The sequence below is a fragment of the Polyodon spathula genome, chromosome 3, assembly GCF_017654505.1.
Source record: "Polyodon spathula isolate WHYD16114869_AA chromosome 3, ASM1765450v1, whole genome shotgun sequence".
NCBI classification, from domain to species: domain Eukaryota; kingdom Metazoa; phylum Chordata; class Actinopteri; order Acipenseriformes; family Polyodontidae; genus Polyodon; species Polyodon spathula.
Genome location: NC_054536.1, coordinates 48,855,204 through 48,882,809, shown reverse-complemented (window position 1 = coordinate 48,882,809; position 27,606 = coordinate 48,855,204). Strand labels below are relative to the sequence as shown.

The 27,606-nt window shown below is 37.2% G+C and overlaps 1 protein-coding gene across 4 annotated transcripts; it reads left to right on the top strand.

The window, feature by feature from the left end:
- Positions 1-543: 543 nt before the first annotated feature.
- Positions 544-26,121, top strand: LOC121313140 (translocon-associated protein subunit alpha-like). 4 transcript variants are annotated; one of them, XM_041245351.1, is made up of 9 exons: positions 544-722; positions 6,253-6,365; positions 7,960-8,050; positions 10,254-10,516; positions 10,792-10,868; positions 22,882-22,960; positions 23,136-23,229; positions 24,532-24,546; positions 25,044-26,121. In XM_041245351.1, the coding sequence occupies exons 1-9, from the start codon at positions 647-649 to the stop codon at positions 25,109-25,111; spliced, it is 876 nt and encodes a 291-aa protein (XP_041101285.1). In that variant the 5' UTR covers positions 544-646; the 3' UTR covers positions 25,112-26,121. The 4 variants fall into 4 exon arrangements, with proteins under 4 accessions (XP_041101285.1, XP_041101283.1, XP_041101284.1 ...); XM_041245349.1 differs by having other exon boundaries at positions 7,960-8,083; XM_041245350.1 differs by lacking the exon at positions 24,532-24,546 and having other exon boundaries at positions 545-722; positions 7,960-8,083.
- Positions 26,122-27,606: the final 1,485 nt, after the last annotated feature.

The window sequence follows — 27,606 nt, the reverse complement described above, 5'->3', positions numbered from 1 at the left end:
TTTTGGGGTAGGAAGTATTAGATAGTGAGTGAGTTATAACTATGGAAGCTCTGCAGCAGCGAGAGAGTGAAATAAAACACGTTAAAACACTCCCTCTAGTCCAATTTCAATCAAATATTTTCCACCAAGAAAACTTCTAATGCGTCCACTTCTTCTCAATAAGGATCGCACACAATTCAGTCTCCATGTTTGCTCTGGCTGCTTGTCAGCCAACGTCCCAAAGCAATCCACGCTCATTCTGCAAAACCCGTGACGTCAGCCGCAGACAGTGGGAGAAAAAGTGGGTGTGTTCACGGGATCATTCTGCGCAGATTCTGTGCAGAATCTGACCAATTTAGCCAATGTCTGTGCAGAATCTGACCAATTTAGCCAATGATCATCTAAGAATCATCTCTATAAACGCACCTATTGGCTAAATTGGTCAGATTCTAAATAGAATCTGTGCAGAATGAGCCCCGTGAACGCAGCCAGAACCTCAGTAGGTGCCGTAGAGGTGTGGCCAAAAAGACCTTTGACTCAAGTTTAGAGTGCACCGCAATACCCGGATGAACAATAAACGCCATTTGCAAGCGTAGGAAGTGGTTTGGAAGGGGAGAACACACCACGGTACAATCGACAGCAATCTGAAACCCATTTTCCAGAAAACATGGTGAAATTACTGCCAAAATTAGTTTTACTCGTCCTCCTAGCGTTCCCTGCAACAATTATTTTCAACAGCAGAGGTAAAATCCTTAATTTTGAATGAAAAAGAAAACATATAGATTTTAGTCTCATTTAGTTCATGTTAGAATTGACTGAGAAATTAAACGCGAACAGTCCAGCATGCATGTGTAGTTCTCTGGTAGTACAACACTAACAGTTGGAAATTGGAGCGGTGCATATTGTGTCCGAATATATAGTGCAACGTGGGGAATTTTAATATAGCGTACTTGTATATTGTGTACTGTAGGTAGCTGCTAATGCAGGAAGAAAGAAACGTCTTTTCTGTTATTTTCAATTAATACTAAACTGATCAATTTGCTGGGCCGCAATTAACTGTTCCTTTGTAAAAATAAGACATTGACAGTTTTGAATTGTTTTCTACACGGACTGAAAAAAAAACATAAATACAGAAGCTTCGTCTTTGCCAAGAGATACCGCTGACGTGTCCTTATACTGGCGAATACTCTGATACAACCATAGTCAAATGTTTATATAAACCTTTAAAGATACGTGCAGATTATGCTACAGAATCGTTTTTGGATTGTCGCGATATCATTTTCTACCTGCTCTTTGTAGTGACACTCAGCTGTGAAAGATGTACTAATACAAACCGTGGCTTCGGGTTTTTTATAGCGGACTTTGCTGGATTTAAACATAAAAAAAAAAAGTTTTTTTTTTAAAAGTCAACTATATCTGTGTTAGACCGATGCCATGTTCCTATGACGGAATTTGAAATCGTGTGGTCCGAATACTAAAGGGTGTATGTAGCAGATCTGGGGTAAGTTGTAATTAACAACCTGCATGCTGAAATTTCAATTGCAGTGCTGCTTGTTCAGTTAGTTACAATTATGCAGACGTGCCAAGGTTGAGCTACAGTTACATTGTAATTACAATTACACAATTGTAATCTTATGAAATGTTCAAAATGAAAGCTATAAAATGTAAACATGACAGCAATGAGATACTACATAAAAATGTTTTTTTTTTTTTTTAACATTCAGAAAAAGCAAGTTTGCATGAAAAAAATACTAATTTGCTGAGTTGCTTGAAACTGGCAGTATTGTGAGCCAGGAGGTATGTTATGCTTTAGTGTTGAGGAATGCAAATCAGTGTTTTCTGAGTGATTCACACACTCATTGTTACAGAAATAAAATGTGACTTTTCCATTGTAAAACTAAAATTGAATAAAAAAGCACATTTTTAAAAACAACTTTCATAATGAAAAAATACAAAGGGTAATTTGGCAAAATAAACATTCAGGGGATTTTTACTACAGGTCAGCCTATCAACAAGAGCTAAATATAGTGCTGGTCTATGTAAGCAAGTTCAACAGAATCTCATATAACAAGTTTTCTGCTGGTCAAGCAAATGATTAATACGTGCATTTTTTAATGTTAAGTTACCATGGAAATCGTGAAATCCATGCTTGCTGTGGCTGTAATTGCTGCCAAAGGTGCCTCTATCAAATATTAACTCAAGGGGGTGAATACTTATGCAATCAATTATTTTCTGTTTTGTATTTGTAATTAATTTAGAAAAACTTGTAGATTTTATTTTTCACTTTAACATTATGGACTTTTTTTGTGTTGATCAGTGGCAAAAACTCCTAATTAAATCCATTTTGATGAGAGAGATTTAGTGGGAGTTATTCTTGTCTAACTCTGATAAGGCCAAGTATCAGACATTAATTGTGCGTGCTGCGTTTATTGTTTTAAATAATTTGTATAAAATACGTAATGCACATATTTTGGAGTAGCATGTTTACACAGATAACCGTGAATAAAATAAAAGTAAAGATAACATCTCGCATTGTTTCAGCTTGGCCAATTTGTCAACACTTCTGTGTTTTAAAGATCGTCATCTCCAGATCAATTGTTGAGATAACGTGGGTTCGTAACTAAATCTACTAAGTATTTTCACTTGTCTGGTGAAATTAAAAAATATATAGATGGAGAGAATTAAATTCTAAATACTGAAATGTATATTTTTCTCTTAAGTCGGTGAAATTCAGTGCTTACCCGGCATATTAATGCCCAGCCTCTGCTCACGAATGATTGGAGAGCTGTCAGATCTGTCAATTTTTCATGCACCGTGTACACCCACTGCTTGCTTATGATTGGACAGCTGCGTAAAACGTGGCAGATATTTGACTCTCCTGTTGGTTAAACTTACTGTCAGTATCTGCAGCTAAAACAGACACATTTTATGTCTCACCCAGCTAACTTATGATTGGGCTACGGCAGAGAAAATGTAGAGTACATACAAGCACAGCATAAGCGAGCAGCGCTGTCAACAGACTGCTGTGATGATTTTGTTGGAAAACGTGTTTAAAGCTTTATTCATTTTCCCACGCTAGGACCCACCAGAATTGTGTTCAGGACCCATAATTTAAGAACAGCTGCCGTGGGCACGATGGCCTTGCATCGCGGGCACTAATTTGCCTGCGGGCACCACTTTGAAGACCACTGTACTAGATCTATAATAATGTTACGCATTACATAATAAAAAAATAAACATGATCTTGCACAACACTGTTGTCATAGCAACAGAAACCATATGACCAATATTTCATTTTTCAAACACTCGCTCCTGTAATATATCTACAAGTTGGGAAGCTAGCAATGAGCTACCGAAAATACTTTACAACAGTGCATTTACATGAGCATAAGAATTCTGATATTTTTCGGAAAACTAATCCCAAATTAAAAAGTTAGGGATAAAGTAATACATTTGTTTAAAGTCTGTATGTTTTTGTTAATAGCCCATAGTGAAGCAGCAAATGTTTTCCAGTTTTAAAATTGTGATACTTTGAAATAATATCTGCAAAAGAAACTGGTAATATAGACCAGGATGAGCTGTTGGAAAGGCTGACTGAACATTGTGGGGAACCTGAATAGAGGTATAGGATAGTAATCTTTGAATTTAAGACCTGACACTTTGATAAAGCACTTGTCATTGGATTGTTCTTCGTTCTGTTGCAGAAATGTCCGGTCTGTTCAAATAGTATAGGCTACAACAGTACTTTGCATGTGAAAATATCCTGCGTTTTCCGAAAACTTGAATCCATGTATACAGTTGCATTCTAATTTGATTTTCAATCGTTAAATGTAAACACAGAAAAGTGAAGTTTTTTAAGAAAATCAGTTTTCTGATTCAGTTTCCTGAAAACGTTAGTTTCGGAAAATGCTTTGTCATGTAAACGTACTGTGTGACGTTCTGCTACTCTCTGTGTATGGAGCCAGAAATTCCATCACATCCATGTACTGCCCCTCTTTTCTGACTGTTAAGCCCTGACCACTCTTGCCCGGTCACGCTTCTTTCTCTATATGTCTCCTGGTTAGGCCATTGTTTCTTTACTTCCTTGACTACATTTGAAATAAAAAGTATATGCTTGTAATAACCTATACTGCAAAAAATCCACGTTTTTAGTGCATATCATTCATGCTGAAGTCTGCGGCAATGTATTTCCATGTTTTTTTTTTTTTCCCCCAAAGTCTTTGTAATCTTTGGGTTTATCAAGTTAATTTTTGTTTGACATACACAATTAGATTTTCCATTTTATTCAGGGAACTGCAAGAATCCATGTGTCTTCCCAGTCATTTTTCATTGGTCAGTGTATTTAATGCACGTCAAATCGAATCAAATCGAACTTGTTTAGATTCCAAAATTGGTGCATCACCATCGTATGACTATTGCAAGGTGCAGTAGGGAATGCACAGGTCCCTTTTTTTTCCTCTTTTAGAAACATGTTAAATTCGGATGCATTGTGCACTGGCCTTTAGTCAGGAGCGCAGCTTTGTGTCCTGGCTGTGCAAATTTGCTGGTCATCGCTGTGGACTCTGGAGGGAGTGTCGCATTGGCTCAGGCTCTTACGTGGGTTAGGGAGGTAAAACTGGCAAGGACTGTGCCTCTTCATCACGCTGCAGTGGACTCTTCTGACTAGGCACCTGGTGAGCTTAGATTGACACTTGCAGAGTTTGCTTATGTCTTCCAAATGCTGGTAGCTCATTGACATCTTCTCTTGAGTTCCTGGGATAAAAGAGGAATTTGGCTTGGGATCAGAGCATGTAGGGATGGGCTTTTGGTAAATTTTTATGAACATTTAAACTTTTCAATGTTGGCATTTTAAACCATATCTGTATATACACACACACACTCTTTTATATTACATTCTGATACTGACAGCCCTAGTTTTTAATTTTTTTGTTTTAAGTAACTTTGCCCAAAATGATTTAGTTTTCAAAAAAAAAAAGACGAACATCACCCACTGTACAGCGCGAAAGTGAGTTGTGCTGACAATTGAAAAAAAGTTTTAAATACATTCAATTCTGGAAAAGGTAATTGCCAGGGATAAAATAGCACAATATTTTTGAATTTTAAAGAGCACTGTGACCTGATATTAAAAAGTCTGCCTCAAAGAGTTAAAAGTTTGCGGTCTTTGATAGTAGCTGTGTTTTGTTTTTATTTCTGTTGTTGCTCGAGATGAGTATTTGAGTATTACAATTTGAGTATCAGCTCAAACGCCACTGTCCTCTACATACCATACTAGTGTTTATAAACCTCCCAAACATTGCCACGAATCTTATTTTAAATGCCAAATTAACACACAGTAATTAATATAATGCTTGCCACCTTCTGTAGTTACTTGCATATGGTCAAGTATTTCTAAATAACATAAAGTATTCAAATTCACATAGCCACACAACTTTACATTAAATTGTGAAGAGATGCCTGGCCTACCTGTTTGAAGTGTGTCTCGGGTTCTTTACTTTAGTGCAGTAGTTCTAACATACAAATAAAAACTGTACTAAACAAGTTTTGTATGGACAGCTGCAGCACGATTCTTTGTTTTTCCAGCCTTCCTGTTATTGTTTTATTGGTCGACACAGTATTGGGATAATCTTGCATCGTTTTCAAAAATGCTGCATTCACACGCACTGTCCTCATAGTGGATAACATGATCACGCCCTGTTCGGCAAAATCTATAGCAAATGTTGTTATGAATGTTTGCTTGTTATTGCTGTCAGTATCTCCATCCACAATAATTCTGAATGTTTTCATTTCAGACTGAAGCATTTACATACCATGGTTTTCTAGTCTGGTTCCTCAAAGTACTTCCAAACGTGGCTTTCTTTGTTTAGAGGTGCCAATTTTAAATGTAGAACAAACTCGGACGTCTGGCTCCGTTGTGTAGAGCTGTTATTTTAAATATAGAACCAACTCTGAAAAAAATGCTGGCCATTAACGTTATTTTTAACCCCACCATGGAATTGATACCATACCACACCTACTACAGGCATTAAAACCCACAGTGCACCAATGAAGCGACAGATAGACAGAGAATAGAATAAAATACATTGCTGTGGTGATTGCCTTTTTATAAACTTTGAACTATTTGTGAAAAAGTAGGACCGTCATATTGTTTTAAAGTGGGTCAGAGTTTGTTTATTTACAGGCTTTCATTAAATCTTGACCCTTGATTAGAATCAGCATTTTTGTGATTAATAAGTTTTTGATTGTGTTCTGTTTGCATTTTTTTAATGACTGCAGGACCCCTTGTGGCAGCTCAAGATGCTACAGAGGATGAGGAGGCAGCAGAAGATATTATTGCGGAGGACGAAGATGATGAAGCTGAAGTAGAAGATGATGAAACTACAGAGTTGGTGAGGAAGAGTGTGCATGATTTTTTTTAGATATGAAGTGGGTGGTGGGTTTTAGTTGCAGATATATTTAATTAATAGTTTCAATCAACCTAGTTTAGACTATCTGGTGGATTTATTACCCTAGCAGATAAAAGACCCATATTATAGTGTACATAATATTCTTTGGCTTTTATTTCTGGTAGGATCACATCTAGAGCAGCAGCAATAAAAGAAAAAAGGCCTTTTGGTCCTGATATAGTTTAAGTGTCTGTTTAAGAAAACAACTAATTTTGTTTTATAACCAAAAGTAATTAAGAATTTATTCCAATTTGATTCCAATATTCAATAGTTACACACATTATTTAAACATTGTACAAAATAAAGTAGTACTAGTTATTACAGAAGTAAAGGTAGAGTTCAAATACCCATCCTTGTGGGAGCGTGTTGGAGTACACCTTTAACCCTTTGCGTTCCATTTATTCAGCGCTTGTCAGGCACGTCAGGTCCAATTTATTTTCACACGCGCTGTTTATTTTACACGCACGGTTTAAAATTTTGGAGTAAAACAGGTTTAAAAGGCATTGCATAGCAAAAGGACACTCAGTACTGCATCTCCAACCAAGCCCTTGCCCTTGTTCGCTGTATTTCACATACCTCTTCATACCTTTTATCACCAGACTCCTCAATAATGCGATCCAAGTCATTATTTTATTACTGTAACATCTTAAAAAGCTCTGCAAATGTCGGTGATATTCTTTTGAGCGCTGGAATGCTGAAGCAGCTATCTTTGTTTGTTGTCTGTGTTCTCTCTGGTGCAGGGGCTATGTGTATTGCTGAGACGCCCCTTTTTTCTCTCGGTTCCTAACGGTTTCACTCGGCCATTGAAAGGTTTTCTCGGCTTTTTTTCCGGAGAAAAAACAACTAGAGACCTGTGTTTGATGTCTTCTTGATGATGTTGGACAGGGTCCGACATCGGACTGGAAAGGGTTAAGGTCACCTGGAGAACTTGGAGCTCGTCTCTCTCCTGTGCCTAAATGTATATGCTGACTGGTTAACTTGCTAATTGTAGTCAACAGCAGTATTTCCTGTGTAAGCAGAGCGCATGTTCTTGAGTTAAACCAAAGTGTACCCTCTTCAGACAGACATACTTCTTGCTTACCTTTCACCTTGCATCAAATCACAAATTGGTCGTTCTCGTAAACCCCCGATTATATTCATTCTTAATGTAGCTGTTTTGTTGCTACGCAGACAAAAGTAGTTTCCATCAATATTTAACCCTTTTCTAACCCACATCAGCTAAGTGAGCTGTTTTGACAAGGTCTCTGCCTATTGATTACAGTTTAGGATGAAATTGGCAGGTGGCCTGTAGTACTTTAACATTCTCTTTTCTAGTGGAAAGTGATCCTAAGTAATTTCACACGAGTTTGAAGTGTCCATGTCAGCACGTGATCCACTGTAAACTTTGGCCAGTAAACCAACATTAACTTTAAGGCCTGTGTTAGATTTAGGTTTGTGAGTGGAAACTGGGATTTGAGATGCACAATGTTTTACTCTTGTGTGCAGTACAGATTGTAATCTCTCTGGTAATAATCCTATTTTCAAAATTTGTTTTCAGACTGAGGAAAAAGAGGAAGAAGATGCATCGTCCGGGGAAGCCAAAGCCTCTCCCAATGCTGACACAACCATCTTGTTTGTCAAAGGAGAGGGTAGGTCCAGCGGGGGAGGGACAGACACTCAAGGTACATGCTGCCCGTTTTGAGGCCATTCAGGTTTTATTTAATTTATTTTTTGACGGAATGAAAAGATAACTTAAAGTCTGTTGCATGTGTTGTTGCTATCGCACCATTGTGTACCATTTGTAATATATATGTATGTGTATATGTATATATATGTGTGTGTGTGTATATATGTATATATATATGTAAGTGTGTATGTATGTATGTATGTATGTATATATGTGTGTGTGTGTGTATATATATGTGATTGTAAACACTATAGGTTTTCTTTGTACAAATACTACCGAGCGAGAAATAAATACAATATTATTTTACGACATATCAGAAACAAGTCACAAACCCCTCCCCTCTATAATGTATACTTCCCTCCCACCCCAAAAAAGGCGCAAAATCTAAAACAATTTATTTTAATATACAAAAAACAAAACTAGACCGCATCACAAGCATCAATCTGTAAGCACTGCACTCTAATTTATCATGCATGATACAGGTGTGTATATGCATGTCCATATATATGAAGTCTGCATGTGTTTCTTCGTATGAATGTATAGGAAGCCAGTCGTTTTGTGCGTTTCTCAAATGATCTGTCTATATATCTCTTAAAACACCATCTTTCACTAAAAACGTATATGTTTTCTGTATATATTAAAACAGGTTTAGATATTCCCACACGTAGACTTGATTTAAAACATCAAAGTGTTCTTTCTATCAACAAGTGTTTGTACCCACTTCCTCATAACATTTATTTAAAAAAAAAAAATACAAAACAACCGAGCATTTTACTGTGAAAATAATAACTTAGTTAAACTTGAGCCTACATAGAATAAACGCTTATTTTCTTAAGCCACAGTATAATATGACAGCATTTTTTAAAGGAAATACACTGGCAAGTAGTGATAAACATATTATACTGACAATGTTTATTTTTGCTAAAAACCACACTGCACATCCAAACACAGCGAGCGCTTTACTTTAAATAAAATGTATTTATAAATCTTAAACGTACATTTACACTTCGATTAAATAAGACTGCACATTTTTTAAACAGAAAAATGCGTCTGCAATACACTTCGATAAATATGATGTCAAACATCACATTTTTAAACAAAAAAATGTCTGCAATACTTGTTTTAGTTTCTTAAAAAAATACAAATGGCACCTGTAAAATCTTGCCTTCAATTTCTAAAATTTGCATGTGCGCAGAAAGGTTAAAAAAGGCAAACACTAACTTAATTCACTGCTAACTTATTTCCCATGACACCGGTACAGTTGCGATCCGTCTCAGTGTGGACAACTGGATCGGTACAACAACAGAATGGATGAGTGAGGCATGAAACACTTAAAATCAGGGATAGTCATATTATCAAGATTCTCAACCACCTTTACTTCAGTCATGCTTGTTTAATGACTGTATTGTTTTTATATTTACAGATGAGTTACAGTAGTAAACGTAAAAACTGACGGCTAATAAATCCAGTTTTTATAATTGCACCCGTTTAGTACTGCGCATGTGCCATCGCGCCATCTTTGGTAATGCAAAAGTGCAAAAACGGGTTATGTTTTTTGTCAAGACACCCTGGGCAATACTAAAATAGACAGTTTTTTTTTTTTTTTATATTTAAGCTCAAAGCATCTCAATCCAACACCACACCACTGACTGTCAATAGAAAATCCTGAGCTCTCTATATGCCACAGAGATCAATGGAGTGTGTAATACAGAGTATCTTTGATGTAAGTGTACTGGTATAAGACAGCTTAAATGTGGACAGTTATAGCGCAGCAGTATCAGTCTTGTACTGGAGTTGAAAAGTGAGTTAGGACAGTAAGTGTTATCGTATCAGTATATGCTAAACCAAAACAGATTTTATTGACACAGTATTGTTCTGATGCGAACAGGGCTTTAATAAATTGCCTTAACTCTTTAACATGTTTTGGCTTGCCTTCACTATTCTATATAATGCATGCCCCCCCCCCCCCCCACTATGCATGAATTATTATATTCCATAAATTACCTTAATGAAATGTGCTTGTACCAGGATTAAGATCTCCAAGTGCTGCCAAGTTTTTCCTCCTGGAAATTCCTGTCATTGTGTTGTACATGGTGCTCTCCTTATCCTTTGCTGAATGTTACTGCCTCTCCCTTTTATATTCTGACTTGGGCATTGTCATTTAGATTTTCCTGCAAACAACATTGTGAAATTCCTTGTTGGTTTTACCAACAAAGGCAGCGAAGACTTTGTGGTGGAATCCCTGGATGCCTCGTTTCGCTACCCACAGGACTACCAGTTCTACATCCAGAACTTCACAGCTCTGCAGCTCAACACAATGGTGCAGTCTCAGAGACAGGCCACCTTCGAGTACTCTTTCATCCCAGCCGAGCCCATGGGAGGTCGTCCTTTTGGCCTTGTCATTAACCTCAACTACAAGGACACCAATGTGAGTGAAGAAAACATATTTACATCAGTAAAATTTCATTCCAAGTTGTAAGTAGCCATGCAGGTCCAGAATCATAGTGTCGACAGAATTGCCTGTTGGAATGTGAAGTTGTCACCTGGCTGCTGGTGGAATACCATATCTGCTTTACAATCAACTTTACAAAGTTATTGGCAACTCAGTGTCCTTTTCAGAGTTTTTCACAACAGAAAAAAATGAACTCCTTTGTTTAACAAATTTCTTGCGTTTTTAAACAGCTCATGCAAAATGTTTTGCAGGGAAATCTTTTCCAAGATGCTGTTTTTAACCAAACTGTCACTATCACAGAGAAGGAAGATGGCTTGGATGGAGAAACGTGAGTGGTTTCATCCTATTTTGGTCATTCATTTGACACTTGTGCTGAGTGAGTTTTTAACTTGGATCACATAACTATTTCTGCTACCTCTTAATAATGGCAAGGTGTGAGTTAATATTTTTTAATTGCATTTTCTTAAATTAAATTCTGTATTCACTAAAATTAGGATAATTCCTTAAATTAGCATTAGTTGACAGCTGCTTTCACCGACCCTGATTAACACCAGTCTTGGGCTACCTTACTTCAGGTATGTCACAGTCTTTTGGTGTGTGTGTGTGTGTGTATGTATATATAATATATATATATATATATATATATATATATATATATATATATATATATATATATGTGTATGTATGTGTGTATATATATATATATATATATATATATATATATATATATGTATATAATGTATTTGTGTGTATATGTATATATATATATATATATATATATATATATAATAATAATTAAAAAAAAAATAAATGCAACATGTAAAGTGTTGGTCCCATGTTTCATGAGCTGAAATAAGATCCCAGAAATTTTCTGTATGCACAAAAAGCTTATTTCTCTCATTTTGTGCACAAATTTGTTTGCATCCCTGTTAGTGAGCATTTCTTCTTTGCCAAGATAATCCATCCACCTGACAGGTGTGACATATCAAGAAGCTGATTAAACAGCATGATCATTACACAGGTGCATCTTGTGCTGGGGACAATAAAAGGCCACTCTAAAATGTGCAGTTTTGTCACACAACACAATGCCACAGATGTCTCAAGTTTTGAGGGAGCGTGCAATTGGCATGCTGACTGCAGGAATGTCCACCAGAGCTGTTGCCAGAGAATTGAATGGTCATTTCTCTACCATAAGCCGCATCCAACGTCGTTTTGGAGAATTTGGCAGTGCGTCCAACCGGCCTCACAACCGCAGACCACATGTAACCCTAACACATGCTAACCATGCTTCACCTGCCACATCGTCTGAAACCAGCCACCCGGACAGCTGATGAAACTGTGGGTTTGCACAACCGAAGAATTTCTACTCAAACTGTCAAACAGTCTCTATGAAGCTCATCTGCGTGCTCTTCGTCCTCACCAGGGTCTTGACCTGTCTGCAGTTCGGCGTCGTAACCGACTTCAGTGGGCAAATGCTCACCTTCGATGGTCACTGGCATGCTGGAGAATTGTGCTCTTCAGGGATGAATCCTGGTTTCAGCTGTACCGGGCAAATGGCAGACTGCGTGTGTGGGCGAGTGGTTTGCTGATGTCAGCGTTGTGAACATAGTGCCCCATGGTGGCGGTGGAGTTATGGTGTGGGTAGGCAGAAGCTATGGACAACGAACACAATTGCATTTTATCGATGGCAATTTGAATGCACAGAGATACCGTGATGGGGACCTGAGGCTCATTGTTGTGCCATCCAGTTCCCGCCAATATACAGCAACTTCGCACAGCCATTGAAGAGTGAGACAACATTCCCCTGACCACAGTCAACAGCCTGTTCAGCTCTGTGCGAAGGAGATGTGTCGCACTGCATGAGGCAAATGGTGGTCACACCAGATGCTGACTGGTTTTCTGATCCATGCCCCTACCTTTTTTTTTTAAGGTATCTGTGACCAACAGATACATATCTGTATTCCCAGTCATGTGAAATCCGTAGATTAGGGCCTAACGAATTTATTTCAATTGACTGATTTCCTTATGAACTGTAACTCAGTAAAATCTTTGAAATTGTTGCATGTTGCGTTTGTTTTTTTTCAGTGTGTGTGTGTGTATGTATGTGTGTGTGTGTGTGTGTGTGTATAATATATATATATATATATATATATATATATATATATATATACACACACACAGTACCAGTCAAAAGTTTGAGTACACCTGCTTGAAACCAGGTTTTTCATGATATTCTTCTAACTGTATAAGCTTGTCTATAAACACTTAATATTTCATTATATGATATGTACTTATATAAGCTGATAATCATAATTCAAAAATGCATTTTTTGCATTCAAAAATTAAATTTTTAAATTAAAATGTAAATCTTGTCAATTTCAATGAAGTGGTCACCCAAAGCAAGGGGATTTCAGTCTGAAGGCCAAGTCAATTAAAAGTCTGAAATGTGTGTAACACGGTGTTAGATCACTGGCCTAAGTATAAAAGTCTTTCTTAGATGTTCTCTGAGTTAACTAGCATGTTACCTAATTAACCTTTTGTCACCAATTATTGTTAACAGGTGAGGGCCCATGATTACTATAAATATAGGTAGCATAGGCACAAGTTTGCCATTCCTGAATGTAAGGGAGCAGAAAATGGCAAAATACGCTCAGTAAGAAAGAAAAAAATACTGTAATTTAAGAAATGAAGGTCAATCTTTAAGACACGAACTTTGCAAGTGTCTGTAACTGCTGTGGCCAAGACCATCAAACGGCTTGAAGAAACTGGCACTCATGAGGACCGAACAAGGTCAGGCAGGCCAGGAGAGGAGATTGCATGAAGCTGGCCTAGCTGGATGAATTGCTGCAAAGAAACCATTGAAGAGTGCAGATTAAGAGGTAGAGACTTGTCTGGGCCAAAAAACACAGAAACTGGAGGTTTAAGGAGTGGAAGTTGGTCTTATGGACCGATGAGTCCAAATTTGGAATATTTGGGTCCAACCACTGAGTATTTGTAAGACGCAGAGAGGGTGAGCTCATGAGTTCTGCATGTGTGGTTCCCAATGTCAAGCATGGAGGAGGCAGTGTCATGGTCTGGGGTTGCTTTGCTGGTGACAGAGTTGGTGATCTTAGTATACTTCAGAGGCATGCCATTCCATCAGGATTACAGCTAGTTGGGCAGCCCTTCATTCTTCAGCAAGATAATGACCCAAAACATCATAATAATAATATTAGTAGTAGTATTAATATTAGTAGTAGTATTAAGGCTTGCTGTATAAGCAACATATTTGGGCATCAACAAACGTGCCATTTCTATATAAATTCCCTACATTTTAGAAAACATTGTTTAGTTATATGAGAATCATCACGTTTAAAAGCAGAACCTGGCGTTTATTATTAGTGGTAGTAGTCGTACTAGTAGTAGTCCTATTTTAAATGCCTAATAAAAGGACTCGACTAGTATTATTATTATAACATCGAGCACTTTAGGGATGTAAATTTAGTTAATTTATTCATTTTGTACAGTTTTTGTTCATGAAAATATTTAAAGTAAACACTTTTCCAAAAAAAATCTAATTTTGCTGCTTGATATTAGCATACACTCAACTAAGTGAGTAACACAAATACAGAGTCAGGTACTTTAAATTCAGAGCTACAAAATAGTCTCAGTAGCAACATTCTCCTTCATAAACACACAGTTATGTGAGAGCAATGCGCCTGACAGTTGTGGCATATGAATTGAGAGTATTTGTCATGCATAGTGTTCCGCGGTATTTTGGTATTGAAATATAATGATACAAAAATTATACCTAACATCGGGGGGGGGGATTGTTTTTTTGGTTATATATATATCCTGTTTTTCGACTCTTTTTTTTGTTTAAAACTTCAAAACAAAACTTTCATTGTGTGCTTTAAAAACAATAGAAACTTTGATTATACTAGAAGTAACTTTCCTGCGCCGCGCATTCTCGTAAAAATGTAATTACAGTACTGCCCAAGTAACGCCATGGCAGATGTGGGAGAACAGCTGGTTTCTAAAGCCAATTCCACTAGTGTGGAACTATTTTGGCTAGCCATTAAGAAAGTGGCAATCCAGTTGAAGGTGGACATCCAAAATGTAGGAGGTGTTTGAAAGAAATTAAAAACAAGGGAGGAAACGCCACCAATTTATTTAAGCATTTATCAGATTGCCACCCCAATCTCTTTGCTGAAGTGAAGCAACAGCATGTAAGTTAGTGAAAATAGTTTTACTGTAGCTGATCTTTTGTTTTACGTATTATTGAGATTGCCGTTTGTTAGTTCACCAAGAAATTTATTTTGCAGACTTGTTAATATATTCCTTGGATTTTGAGGGAAACAATTTTGTGTGTAAAACAATTAGCTTTCATGCTGGAAACGGACATCTGACTGTTGCAGGTTCAGCACAGAAACATACAGTACATACATAGGCAGCATAGTTTTTTTTTTTGTTTGTTTTTTTTTTTCCACATGAAGTTCAAGACGTGCATATGCGGTTCAGCAGGTAAACTATCTGCTCTAATATATAGTTGTAAAAGTCTTGTCTAATTTATTTTCTTCGCAAAATTATCAGTGCTTGCATGATGGTCTGAATAAAATTGCGTAACATTTATTATGTTTAGATGTAAGTGCACTGCAACATTGTTTTGACAGAGAGGCTTGACTTAAGATGAAACATAATTATGTTCTAATAGTTATGTGTTTTCAGTACTACAGTATCAGAAGAAGTTTGTTGCCAGAAATACTTTTTTCATCAGCTGAACTTATTTTGTAAAATTTAAGTAATGATTCTGTCTCTCCTCAATGTAACACATTACTCTGCTCATGTTAACATTTCAGTACATGAATCTGTCAGGCTACACTAGTTTAGCATTGCAGCAATTCCTTTTATGATTAGAATTAAAAAGCATGCTTTGAGAAGTATTTTGTTTTACAGTACTGTAAGTTTTGAAACGCCAGTGGGACTGGGTGTTTTTCTTTACACTCATTCCTGCTTTAACAGTTCTCTTTATAGAAGAACTACATCAAATAGTGTCTTATTCTAAGCTTTCTTTACAGTTGTATTTAATGTAGTCAGTGGCAATGACTTTGATTACACTATTTTATGTATTTCTTATATAAAAATAGAACTTGTTTCAACAGAAAATAAAATAAAACAGCCAGCATTCCACCATGCTGTAGCATTAAGTGTGTTTTAGCATCTACCACACTTTGTACTTGAGAACATTATTATTAGATAGCCATTTAAGATGTAATGGACAATTCAAAGAATCGTGATAATATTGTGATCTTATGCAGGGTATCGTATCGAGGTAGTCTAAATGAGGTATCGCAGAACACTAGTCATGCATACTCGTCATGGATACAGTTCGGGCATCCCAAAGGTCTTCAAAAAGGCCACTTTTTGATTGAAATATTGGACAAAAAAGAGGATTACAAAATGTAATTCATGTGGCAATGTATAGCATGTGAGCTGCCAGTAGGTAACATCCCTTTTAGTACTTGCTCAAGAAACTAGTTTATGACTGGCCATAAAGATTTACACAATATTCATTTTTGGAGAGGTTCGGGGACCCTTGAGCCTAGCTTTGTAAAAACTTGTGTAGAATTGAATCCCTTTTGTTCAATCAGTTTGAAATTTTTACTCAGTGTAGTAGACATGTTGGGGAAGCATTGGAAAAAATCTGGCTCTCCATGTGCTACAAGTTGAAAAATTGACTATAGAATATAAACAAATGAAAAGCTTTTGGTTTTTTTTTTTTATGTATTTTTTCTGGCTATCTCCCTCCACTGTGGTACTAAGTAAGACTTATCAAATCTGAAGTTTGTCCTGATGATACTCAAGGGGTTACCTTTGTAGTGACTTTGGTGTATAATTTATTTATGTATAAATTAGTCTCTAGGCACGCTGTTTAAGAATGTCCAAAAGTTAGTAACTGAGACATACCATAATAGTTTGGTGATCTCATGTAGAACTCGGATTCCCTAGACAACAATTGACATCCACACCTGTGTGAAATATAAAGCAATAGTTTATTTTAAGGAAAAAAATGCGTACACAACTAATCTAATATTACAGAAAGGAAAGGCTATTGGTTAGAGAGATGCGTGAATAGTAATATGCAGTTCATTGATTCCATAGTCAAATAATTACAACGACCATAACATCATTAGCATACGTGGTTAATATACTAATACTGAATATGTCTTATCACACAGTGTCTACTTTGCATTAGTATTTTCAATACCCGTTTCTCGTTGTAATCGTTAATATAAATATGCACGAGAATTCATTCAACTTCCCAATCAGAACAGAATCCAACATTCCAGTACCTAAAGCAAATTAGTTTTCCTGTGTTAATTTAGTATAGGCGTGATGTACCCATCTAATATGTTATCAGCCTGAGTTGATTATACATTCAAATTATCTCAGAACTGGGACAATGATGAAATTCTCTGCATTTACAAGGCAACTCCTTTTGCGTTGCACATTCCAAACAAACATTTCATTCAACACTTCAACAATACATTTCGTACACACTCTAAAAACAGGAAGTTATATTCTATTCCTAGAACAGTTTCCACTTCACTTGATAGTAGTTGCTTCAGTTACTTTCTCAAGTCCCATGAAGTATTTAATATTAGATATGATGAGTACTTATCGATTTCCATATACAGAAGTCACGTCTGTGTTGATCAACACTGCAGCTCTCGATCCAAAGTTCCAATGAAAACGGTATTTTGCAATACGCATTGTGTTGCGTAAGCTCGTAATACAAATAGTTCTTTTCAAATGAAGATCGGCTTGTTGATCTCCAAGGCTTGCAACATTCTTCGTTGTCAGTTTTCCCATTAGGAATGGTTTCGTTGATCAGACGTAACTCAGTTCAGCTAATGCGTTGCAATTGAAAAGTTATGTAGTTTTGTAGTGTTCTTGTGGCGATTCTCTCAGAATCTTCCAAAAACATAACTGACGGCTTCGCTTCAGTTAGTTTCATGCAGATACGTGGAAACAAAGATCCGCTTTCCGATTTTAATGCGGTATCCCGCTTACTGATCCAGTCTCTCGTGTGACAGACGGCAGAGCTGTTCCTCAGAAGATGATTCTAGCCAGTATTCAGAACATTGGTTCTTCCTTGCCTTCTGTGAATTCGAGCATGTATGCTCCCATGACTCTGCAACTTTGTTCACAGCAGCACACAGCAGAAGCTCGCTCATGCAGCAGCAGCTCACAGCTCACATTTCGAAAGTCAGCAGTTTTTGTGATTCTCTCTTCAACCCTGTGATTGGCTAGTTTGGTTATTTTGGGCAGTGCCTGAGTCCACGTGAAGTGTCTTTCATTGGTTGTTCTCGTACCGATGTGGCCCCTTGTCGGCTGGATTTACAACAAGGACTGGTTCCCGTCTAGCATGAAGACACCTAGAATTGTTTGGCTTGTGGCGCCGAATGGGTCATTCGGCGATCATGAAGATAAGCCGTGTGTCCAGTATTTAGTTTACGACTCTTTTTAAAAGCATTCTTTGTCAGTGGGGAAGTTGGAGACCAGAAACCAAGAAAACACAGAGAATGGTTTATGACTCCCCTGTATATTCCAATTCTGTTACTTTCATGCACAGAATGATATGATGACCCCCCTTCTGACGCTACACCTTGAATTTAAGCCCTGAACCATGCCTGTGCTGTCTGTACTTTGGAAGGTAATGTGATTTATTTAAGGCCACAGTCCCCCAGGTGGAAATTGTGGGGGGCCCTGCCCAATATAAATCTGACTAACTTTGGCTCTTACCATCAGAGTGAAGTTGTCAGCACACAGGTTCTAGAGGCACATCATGCCACGATCAAAAGAAATTCTGGAAGACCTCCGGAAAAAGTTGTTGATGCCTGTCGGTCTGGAAAGGGTTACAAAGCCATTTCTAAGGCTCTAGGGTCCACCAAACCATAGTCAGAGCCATATTGACCAAATGGAGAAAGTTTGGGACCATAGTGAATCTTCCCTGGAGTGGCTGTCCTGCCAAAATCTCTCCAAGAGCAAGGCGTAAAATTGTCCAGGAAGTCACAAAGAACCCTAGAACAACATCCAGGGATCTGTAGATCTCTCTTGCCTCGAAAGACACTGGGTAAAATGGGATTCGTGGCAGAGTAGCAATGCAGAAACCACTGCCCACTAAGAACAACATGAATGCTCGTCTCAAGTTTGCCAAAAAGCTTATGGATGATCCTTGACTTCTGAAACAATGTTCAATGGACAGATGAGTCAAAAGTGGAACTTTTTGACTAACATGGGCCCCGTTATGTCTGGTGAAAACCGAACACTGCATCCCAATGTAAAAACCTCATACCAACGTTCAAGCATGGTGGTGGTAGTGTCATGATTTGGGGATGCTTTGCTACATCAGGACTTGGGACGACTTGCCATCATTAAAGGAACCATTAATTATGCTGTCAATCAGAGAATTCTACTGGAGAATGTCAGGCCAACCTTCTGTGAGCTAAAGCTGAAGTGCAGCTGGGTCATGCAGCAAGACAATGATCCGAAACACACAAGTAAGTCTACATCTGAATGGTTGAAGAACAAGAAATTTAAAGTTTTGGAATGGCCTAGTCAAAGTCCAGCCCTAAACCCCATTGAGATGCTGTGGCAGGACCTTAAACAAGCAGTTTATGCGCAAACCCACAAATGTCACTGAGTTGAAGCACTTCTGCATGAAGGAGTGGGTCAAAACTTCTCCACGGCGCTTTGAGATACTGATAAATATCTACAGGAAGTGTTCGGTTGCAGTTGTTGCTGCTAAAGGTGGCATAACCAGTTATCGAGTCTTTAAGGGAGCAATTACTTTTTCATACAGGGGCATTGGGTGTTGCATAACTTTCTCTAATAAATAAATGAAATAAGTATCAACATTTTGTGTGTTGTTTACTTGGGGTCTGTTGGAAAACATGGATTGAGAATTGATTAGGGGTTTGCTACGCATGTGGACTAGCAGAGCTATACTGGTGTTCTTTTCTGAAAAGAGACTAATATTGCAGATAGCAGACTGTTTGGTTCAAATTGCATGTACTGCTAACCACTGATAGAGACGATGCGTCTACAAACTGCCCAACAATGACTGCAAGCTAATGAGATAACAATGCTGTGGACTAGAAGGGAACAGGCTCTAGACTTCAGAGATCAAAAGAGATAATCCCACTGGCATCAAAGGGGGTCGCAAGGAGATAACAAAAGGCAGATGTATGGACCTTTTGTCTCCAGGAGTGTGAAGAATGCACTGAGTTCAGAGGTTGTCACATTAGACTACACACACACACACACACACACACACACACTCTAAATTAACAGAATAAAGTGTTGTACCTTGACCATTGGTTAAGTGTAAGAGAAAGGGGAGGTGGACCATCTATACAGAAGGGTATTTAATGTCACGCAAACATTGTAATTTTGAGTGTTGTTTGTCCTGTACCTGGGACCAGACTCCCTGCATATTTCAATAAACCTGGCAACTGATTGAAGAAAAGGACTCTATGCATTTTCTTGAATCTACTTACTCACCATCTATTTTTTGTAAGTTACTTCAGGGTCCATTTTATCTAATATTAGATTTTGTTTGAAGATCTGATAACATTCAGTGTCAAATATGCAAAAATGCATATATATATATATATAGTGTTGTGTGTGTGTGTATATATATATATATATATATATATATATATATATATATATATATATATATATATATATATATATATATATATATATATATATATACACACACACACACACAGCTCTGGAAAAAATTAAGAGACCACTGCAAAATTATCAGTTTCTCTGGTTTTACTATTTATAGGTATGTGTTTGGGTAAAATGAACATTTTTGTTTTATTCTATAAACTACTGACAACATTTCTCCCAAATTCCAAATAAAAATATTGTCATTTAGAGCATTTATTTGCAGAAAATGACAACTGGTCAAAATAACAAAAAAGATGCAGTGTTGTCAGACCTCGAATAATGCAAAGAAAATAAGTTCATATTCATTTTTAAACAACACAATACTAATGTTTTAACTTAGGAAGAGTTCAGAAATCAATATTTGGTGGAATAACCCTGATTTTCAAGTACAGCTTTCATGCGTCTTGGCATGCTCTCCACCAGTCTTTCACATTGATATTGGGTGACTTTATGCCACTCCTGGTGCAAAAATTCAAGCGGCTCAGCTTTGTTTGATGGCTTGTGACCATCCATCTTCCTCTTGATCACATTCCAGAGGTTTTCAATGGGGTTCAGGTCTGGAGATTGGGCTGGCCATGACAGGGTCTTGATCTGGTGGTCCTCCATCTACACCTTGATTGACCTGGCTGTGTGGCATGGAGCATTGTCCTGCTGGAAAAACCAATCCTCAGAGTTGGGGAACATTGTCAGAGCAGAAGGAAGCAAGTTTTCTTCCAGGACAACCTTGTGCTTGGCTTGATTCATGCCAAAGCTGCCCGATTCCAGCCTTGCTGAAGCACCCCCAGATCATCACCGATCCTCCACCACATTTCACAGTGGGTGCGAGACACTGTGGCTTGTAGGCCTCTCCAGGTCTCTGTCTAACCATTAGACGACCAGATGTTGGGCAAAGCTGAAAATTGGACTCATCTGGGGGTGCTTCAGCAAGGCTGGAATCGGGCAGATTTGTCTTTGTGAAGGACGCATGAATCAAGCCAAGTACAAGGTTGTCTGCTTGAAGTCTCGACATCTGACTGGAAAGGGAAAATTTTAATGTCGGACCTGGTCTGACATAGGACCGCAAAAGATGAAAAGTGCGATCGGCTTGCCAAAACAAAATCTGGATCATAGTAATCCCGATCGCATTGATATGTCTATTAAGAGATGCTGTTTTATATGTAACATCAACTTTTTGTGCAATTTGTGTTAACCGGAGTCGACAGTATATTTCCTCTGAGCAGCATACCATATCACCTTTTCAGATTAGATTACTTTCATATACAGGTGTGTGTTAACAAAATATTGGACAAAGATTGTAGGGGATTTATCATCAGCCTTTGAATGAAACCACTAAACATACAGGGACAGGTCCAGGTATTTTCATTTAAATTTAGGCTTTAATGAACATGTTGAATACCTTGCCTGGACTAAGCCTGACCTCTTTTTAAAAATTTCCCTGTACAAGCAGGTTTCAGACACCCTGTTTACTTGCCAAGGCTAGTGTTTCAATCAGTATGAAACTCCAGTGTAAGCTATTTTCCAAATTCACTGCATTATCATTTTTGGCTGACAAACATCATCCCAATTAATCGCTACCTTTCTGGTAAAAACTGATACTGTAGACCAAAGGTGGGCTGCGGCACAGACCCAGGTGGGCCGCAGTGGCAATGACATTCTATGTATTTTTTTTCTATTAATAGCAAAAAGCAGGTGCCAGTGGCAGCTGTAACTGCAGAAAAATAGTACAGCAAGGCAGCATTGGCAGACTGTCTGTCAGTCAAAGCAGAAATTCACAATTCAGAGCCAACATATTGCCTACCTGTAGACCAGATATAAAGCAAGAGCTCTGAGAACAGGGCACTGTTAAGGTCATGTGATCAAGCTGCTGGGAGATGTAAACAGTGTGCTGTGTATTTTATGCAATTGCAATATGTTGAATCTGCTACCAAAGAATACGTTTTGAACAGTATAAAGAATAAAAGGCAGCTGCAGGAGTTTGGATGCATATGTATGGTGGGTTCAGTTTTGAGGTGCTGGAATGTTTTTTTTTTTTTTTTTTTTAATGGATAACATTCATTTAAAAATTTGATTGCCTATGATGAATATGTTTTTGTGACTAATTAGCTATTAACATTTAAAATAGAGTACTTTTGTATGTTTCAATATTAACTAAATCAATTTATTAATGAAACTCATAAAACGACACCTGTGCCTTCTGCCAGTTCTGTTGTTAATTCAGTGCTCGTCATCTTGTATTGATCATCCTTGTTAGACGGCTTTTTGGGTCTTCCAGTCCTGTGTTTGTCAATTACAGATGTTTCTCTCTACTTGTTGATTTTGCTTGACAATCGAGTGATGCAAGCTATTCACTGAATGTTTTTCATTTATACAAGTCAAGGTTGTTATAATAGTAGAAAACACCAGTGGAGGCTTTGAGTAAACTGTTGATGCTCATAATGCATCAGAGTAGAAAAATACAACATGTTGAAGACTTTTACACAGCAGTGTGTTTTTAAATTACGATATAATAAAATTCAAGATATAAAAGGCTAATCTTGTTGTCCATTAATTGGGTCCATCCATATACTGTATAGCTATAAATGGCTTTATAATTTTGTATCTTGTCCTCTTCCCAGAGTCTTCCTGTATGTGTTCCTGTCTGGTCTTGGTCTGCTTGTCATCGTTGGGCTACATCAGCTTCTAGAGTCTAGAAAGGTAAGCTAAGAAATAAACTATTCACATAAGAGAATTCTGCTTTGAGAATATGGCAGTATTGTTTCACAATGCTTCAGGCTTGGTAAGTGCCCTTGATTTCCTTCTAAAATATGCATATTTAGAACAGCCTTGTAGAACTCTTGAAATAAACAGTTTGTAATATGTTTGTCTTCAGAGACGGAGACCAGCTGCCAAGGTAGAGATGGGTACATCTAATCACAGTGATGTTGACATGAGCTGGATTCCTCAAGAAACTCTGAACCAAATTAGTAAGTTGTGCATTCATTGTTTGTTCCAAGTTGATTTTGTAAAGAATTAAAATAAACTGGAATTCCCAATAAATCTTAATCATAATACATTTTTAGGCATTTTGCATATTTTCTTGCACAAAGCATGCTACAGAAAACCAGCTTTTTTGTATAGTTCCCTTCACTGAAAGATTAGTTTGAAACGTCTGTTGGTGTTTGGTTAATTAAATTGCCTTTTATTCCCTTCGTTTTATCCACTGCCTCACAGGGTTAACCCTTTTAAGGACCAAGCGTTTCGGTGGGTTGCTCGCCCTGGATCTCGGGGGGGGGGGGGGGGGTTGGCTATAGTTGACGCTCTTCCTATAAATTTTACTAAAATCTATTTAAAAAAAAAATAAAAATAATGTAAACATTAAGTGTTTTACTTGTTTTATTTTTTAAATGTATTTTACTTAGAGATGCATGTATAAAAACCTGTTTTCTCAGGGTCTTTATCAGCAATAATGAACACTACTCTCTATTTTCTCAAATAAATATTTATAAATAAAATAAGTTCTTCATTCCATTATCAGTAATAAGGGGAAAAAAAAACTACCTGATCAATTCAGTGGTTGAAATGTTATATCCACTTTATTTATACATGTTGTAAAAACACGTGTTGAAACACATGATGCAAAATAAGTGTTCTAATATAACCAAGTCAAATACATTGGATTTAGTGTGTTCATGTTTTTTTTTTTTCTACGATTTGCTGAAAATGTCTCCGATGTTACATGAAAAGAAAAAAGCAAGCGGGCAGTGAAATTCAGTCCCTTCCCTACCCAATGTTATGCATTAACAAGCTGTACTGCAAAGTGTGGTGGCCCAGTAAGTCAGAGAAATGAAGTGTTTTTTTTTAAATTGTGTTTGCCAGGTCACGGTCCCAGAATGTCACTTCAGTAAGATGAGTTTTACAGCTTTGAGTCTGCTTTTTCGTTAATTTAATATGTATGATAGTTTGAACTGTTAATGACTGTTAACCCATTTCTCTACTTAAGTTGCCTTTTAACAGAGAATTAAATATTGAGGGTAATTTTGATGCTGAACTGAATGTGATGACATATGTGAATAATTCATTTTAAATGCTGCTGTAACTGCCTGCCACTCTGATTGCGATTCTGTGTTGCCTTTTCAAGATTTTTTCTAAACTGACCTCCATTTCACACTGTACAGTAGACGCAAAAAGTTTTCTACATGATTGTAACTGTTTTGTTAATATTCTAACATGTTCTGCTATCTCTCTCTTTGCCTTGCTTTGCTTTCTTCCTTTCCTTGTGCCTTCAGTGCAGAGCAGACGAGGTGAGATTCCTACTGTTCCTTAAGGCTGTATAGTGTGGCTTTTAATAATATTGAGGGTTATTCAGATGTGTTAAAACAGTGCATGGGCAGCTATTGAGCGGTATTCTACTTGCAGAGGATTTAGGTCATGGTCTACTTTATTGTGGCACTGTTGCCTGTAGTGTGCTGTTTCATATCCTTGTGGTTTTATGTATATTAACATACCTTGCAGGTTTAGGGTATGTAAATTATTTCTACTTGTTCTTCCTATCTGGAACATCAGCCTCGAACTGAACGCTACCTTGTCTGACATTTTACAGTTTGTGGGTGGAACTGAGGACTGACAATCAACAATCTGGTTGTTAAACCCTTATGTAATAATTACTGTGGGTATATTGTCCAGAAATCATTGCTGTGTGAAACTAATATCTGTTTTTATGGGACTTTTCTTCAAGTGAGTTTAAAGACTTGACAAAACTCCAGTGACCGTATTGATAATATGCCTGCTTCCTTCATAGATAAAGCCTCTCCAAGAAGGTCACCTCGTAAGAGAGCGCAGAAGAGATCTGCGGGGTCAGATGAGTAACTGCCCCAAGAGAGAATTCAGACTGTCCATTGTGAGCAAGAATGAGGACAGAGCAACAAAGCCATATGAGCATACACACAAAATAAATCCATGAACTTTAAAAAATACATTTACAAAATGTTATACTCGTCATGACTGCAGCAAGCTAATTTATTTTACAAACTAAGTTTGTTTTTACAAAGAAGTGTCCAACAATGTAGTGAATATCTTTACAAGGCTAAATGGGTGGGTTGGTGTATTTGTGTCTCAACTAAGTTTAATTCTTGAAGAGTTGCCTTTGGCATGTTGTCTTTGGGGAGTGTTTTTAGGCTTCTGAAGAAATGTATTGATAATTTTGATTGTAATAATTACATATAGAAATGCTAGCGTTCTCTAGCCAGTAACAGCAGTGTGGTACCTGCTGTGGTTTGTTTTGATATGCTGTAAGAATAATGGTGGTAGAGTTAGCAGTTTGTCTTGGTAATGCTGCTAATTGTGCACTGGAATAATGCTGTAATGGTAGAAGCAGCTGTCTGATTGCTTTTTAAAAAAAATAATAAATACAAATTCAAATAAAAATATCATTTTGGGAGATACTAGTTGTAGCTTGTGTTGGAGAAGCATAAAATCCTATAGTAACATTTAGATTTATTTTTTATTCTTTCCTGGCAACATGCTTGTCTTTTTTTCACTGTTTTTTTCACCACTTTTTTTTTTTTTTTAACAGTTTGTTTTACATGGTGAACAGTGGTTTTGGGGCATGATACTTTAATGTATGTTGAACTGTAAAGGACTTTATAGAGAATTGCTCCAGAATGATTACGTTCGTGCTCTGTAAAATGCTTTTTTTTGTTATTTTAATATGGACCACTGTGGAAATTATAATTGCTTAGAAAATGCATTATCCCACAGCTGTGAATTAATTGAAAATGAAGTGACTTTTTTGTACTGTTTCTTTCCCTTTTGAAAACCATTTTTGTCGGGTGTGCAATGGATTGAATTGAAAGTAAATAAAAAATTAACATTTTTCACATCTGTTTAATTTAATCAATGCCAAATTACTCTTTACTCATTGTGTATTACACCACCCCCCTCCACCTATAAACTGATTAGAGTGTGGCATGCAAAGAACAATACAGTAAAACCTGTCTAATCCAGCCAAAAGCAAGACATTCCAGCGGAGTTCTAAATTGTGCACACAGTGCGCTCTCACGAAAGAGAATATGCAAAGCTGAACTTATACCAAAAATTGCAATGCAAACTATTTGACATACTGAAAAGAAAAGATGCCTACTTAAAAGCAACACAGAGAAAACGTGAATGCCTGCAGCAAGCACCTGAATCCCCTGTGCAAGTAGAGTATGAACATATTTCTATAGGAATGGTATAAACAATCTTGTGCTAGCAGTACAGATTTTGTTGAGGCATTATTGTTTATTATACTGTGCAGTAAAAACATTTTAAAGTTTTACTTTAATATAGTATTAGATGTGTTTTTACAGTAACTGTAATCCAGAAACTGTCAATCTGGCACAATTTTCATGTCCAAAACGATGCCAGATTGTACAGGTTTTACTGTATTTTATTGCATGCAGTCTAACAGGGTCAGGAACCGAACATTGCTGATGGTTAGTTATGATTGAATAGTAACATATTATGGTACATAGGTCTGTGTAAATGCTGATGGGCAACAGTTCAGGAATAAAACGTGTTTGTACTTGAATACTGACATTTGTATTGCTGTAGGTTTATATCCCCAAAATTGAGAATTTGAAAAAAAGTTAACATCCATCAGAACTGAGTTTATAAAATATTTTTGGTTTTTATTTTACATGAGTTTTTCTGGGAATGTCTTAAAAAAAAAAAAAAAAAAAAAAAAAAAAAAGAAATGTTGAAAATATATTTGCCTAGGAATGGTCGGAAAGCCAGTTCATTTGCTTCTATGTGAATTCAAAACCTGTAAAGCAGGGAAAGTTACCCAGTATTGCTACTTTTAGTTCAAAATGTTGAACAGGTTCCCCCATATTTGATTAAAACAATCATATTGTAGTTTTTATATTTGATATTCTGAGGTAATATTTGGTGCAGAAAAGCATCTGGGTCACACTTTGATTTAACTGCCACACCAGCGTTTTCCTGCCCCTTAACCAATACACACTACTGATTCGCAGGTACAGTACTCCCCTGACCTTACAACTCCCACCTAATAGGCTGTCGGGAACTGTCACCGATAAATGTACTGCAGTCAAAGCGGGTTAGCGACACATACACTGTTACATACAGGTAGGCTACTGTATCACAGAAAATAAGCAACTGCGATACTTCTAAAATGTCATAAATCATATAAAATATTGCAGCGCTTTTTGATTGTCGGACAGGGTCTGACATCTGACTGGAAAGGGAAAATTGTAATAAAGGTTGCCCTCATGTAAAGGCCGCCCTCAAGTGCAGCAGTCATGATCAATTTAAAATAAACACTGCAGTACCGAATTGAAGCAATATGGGACTTAATTTCT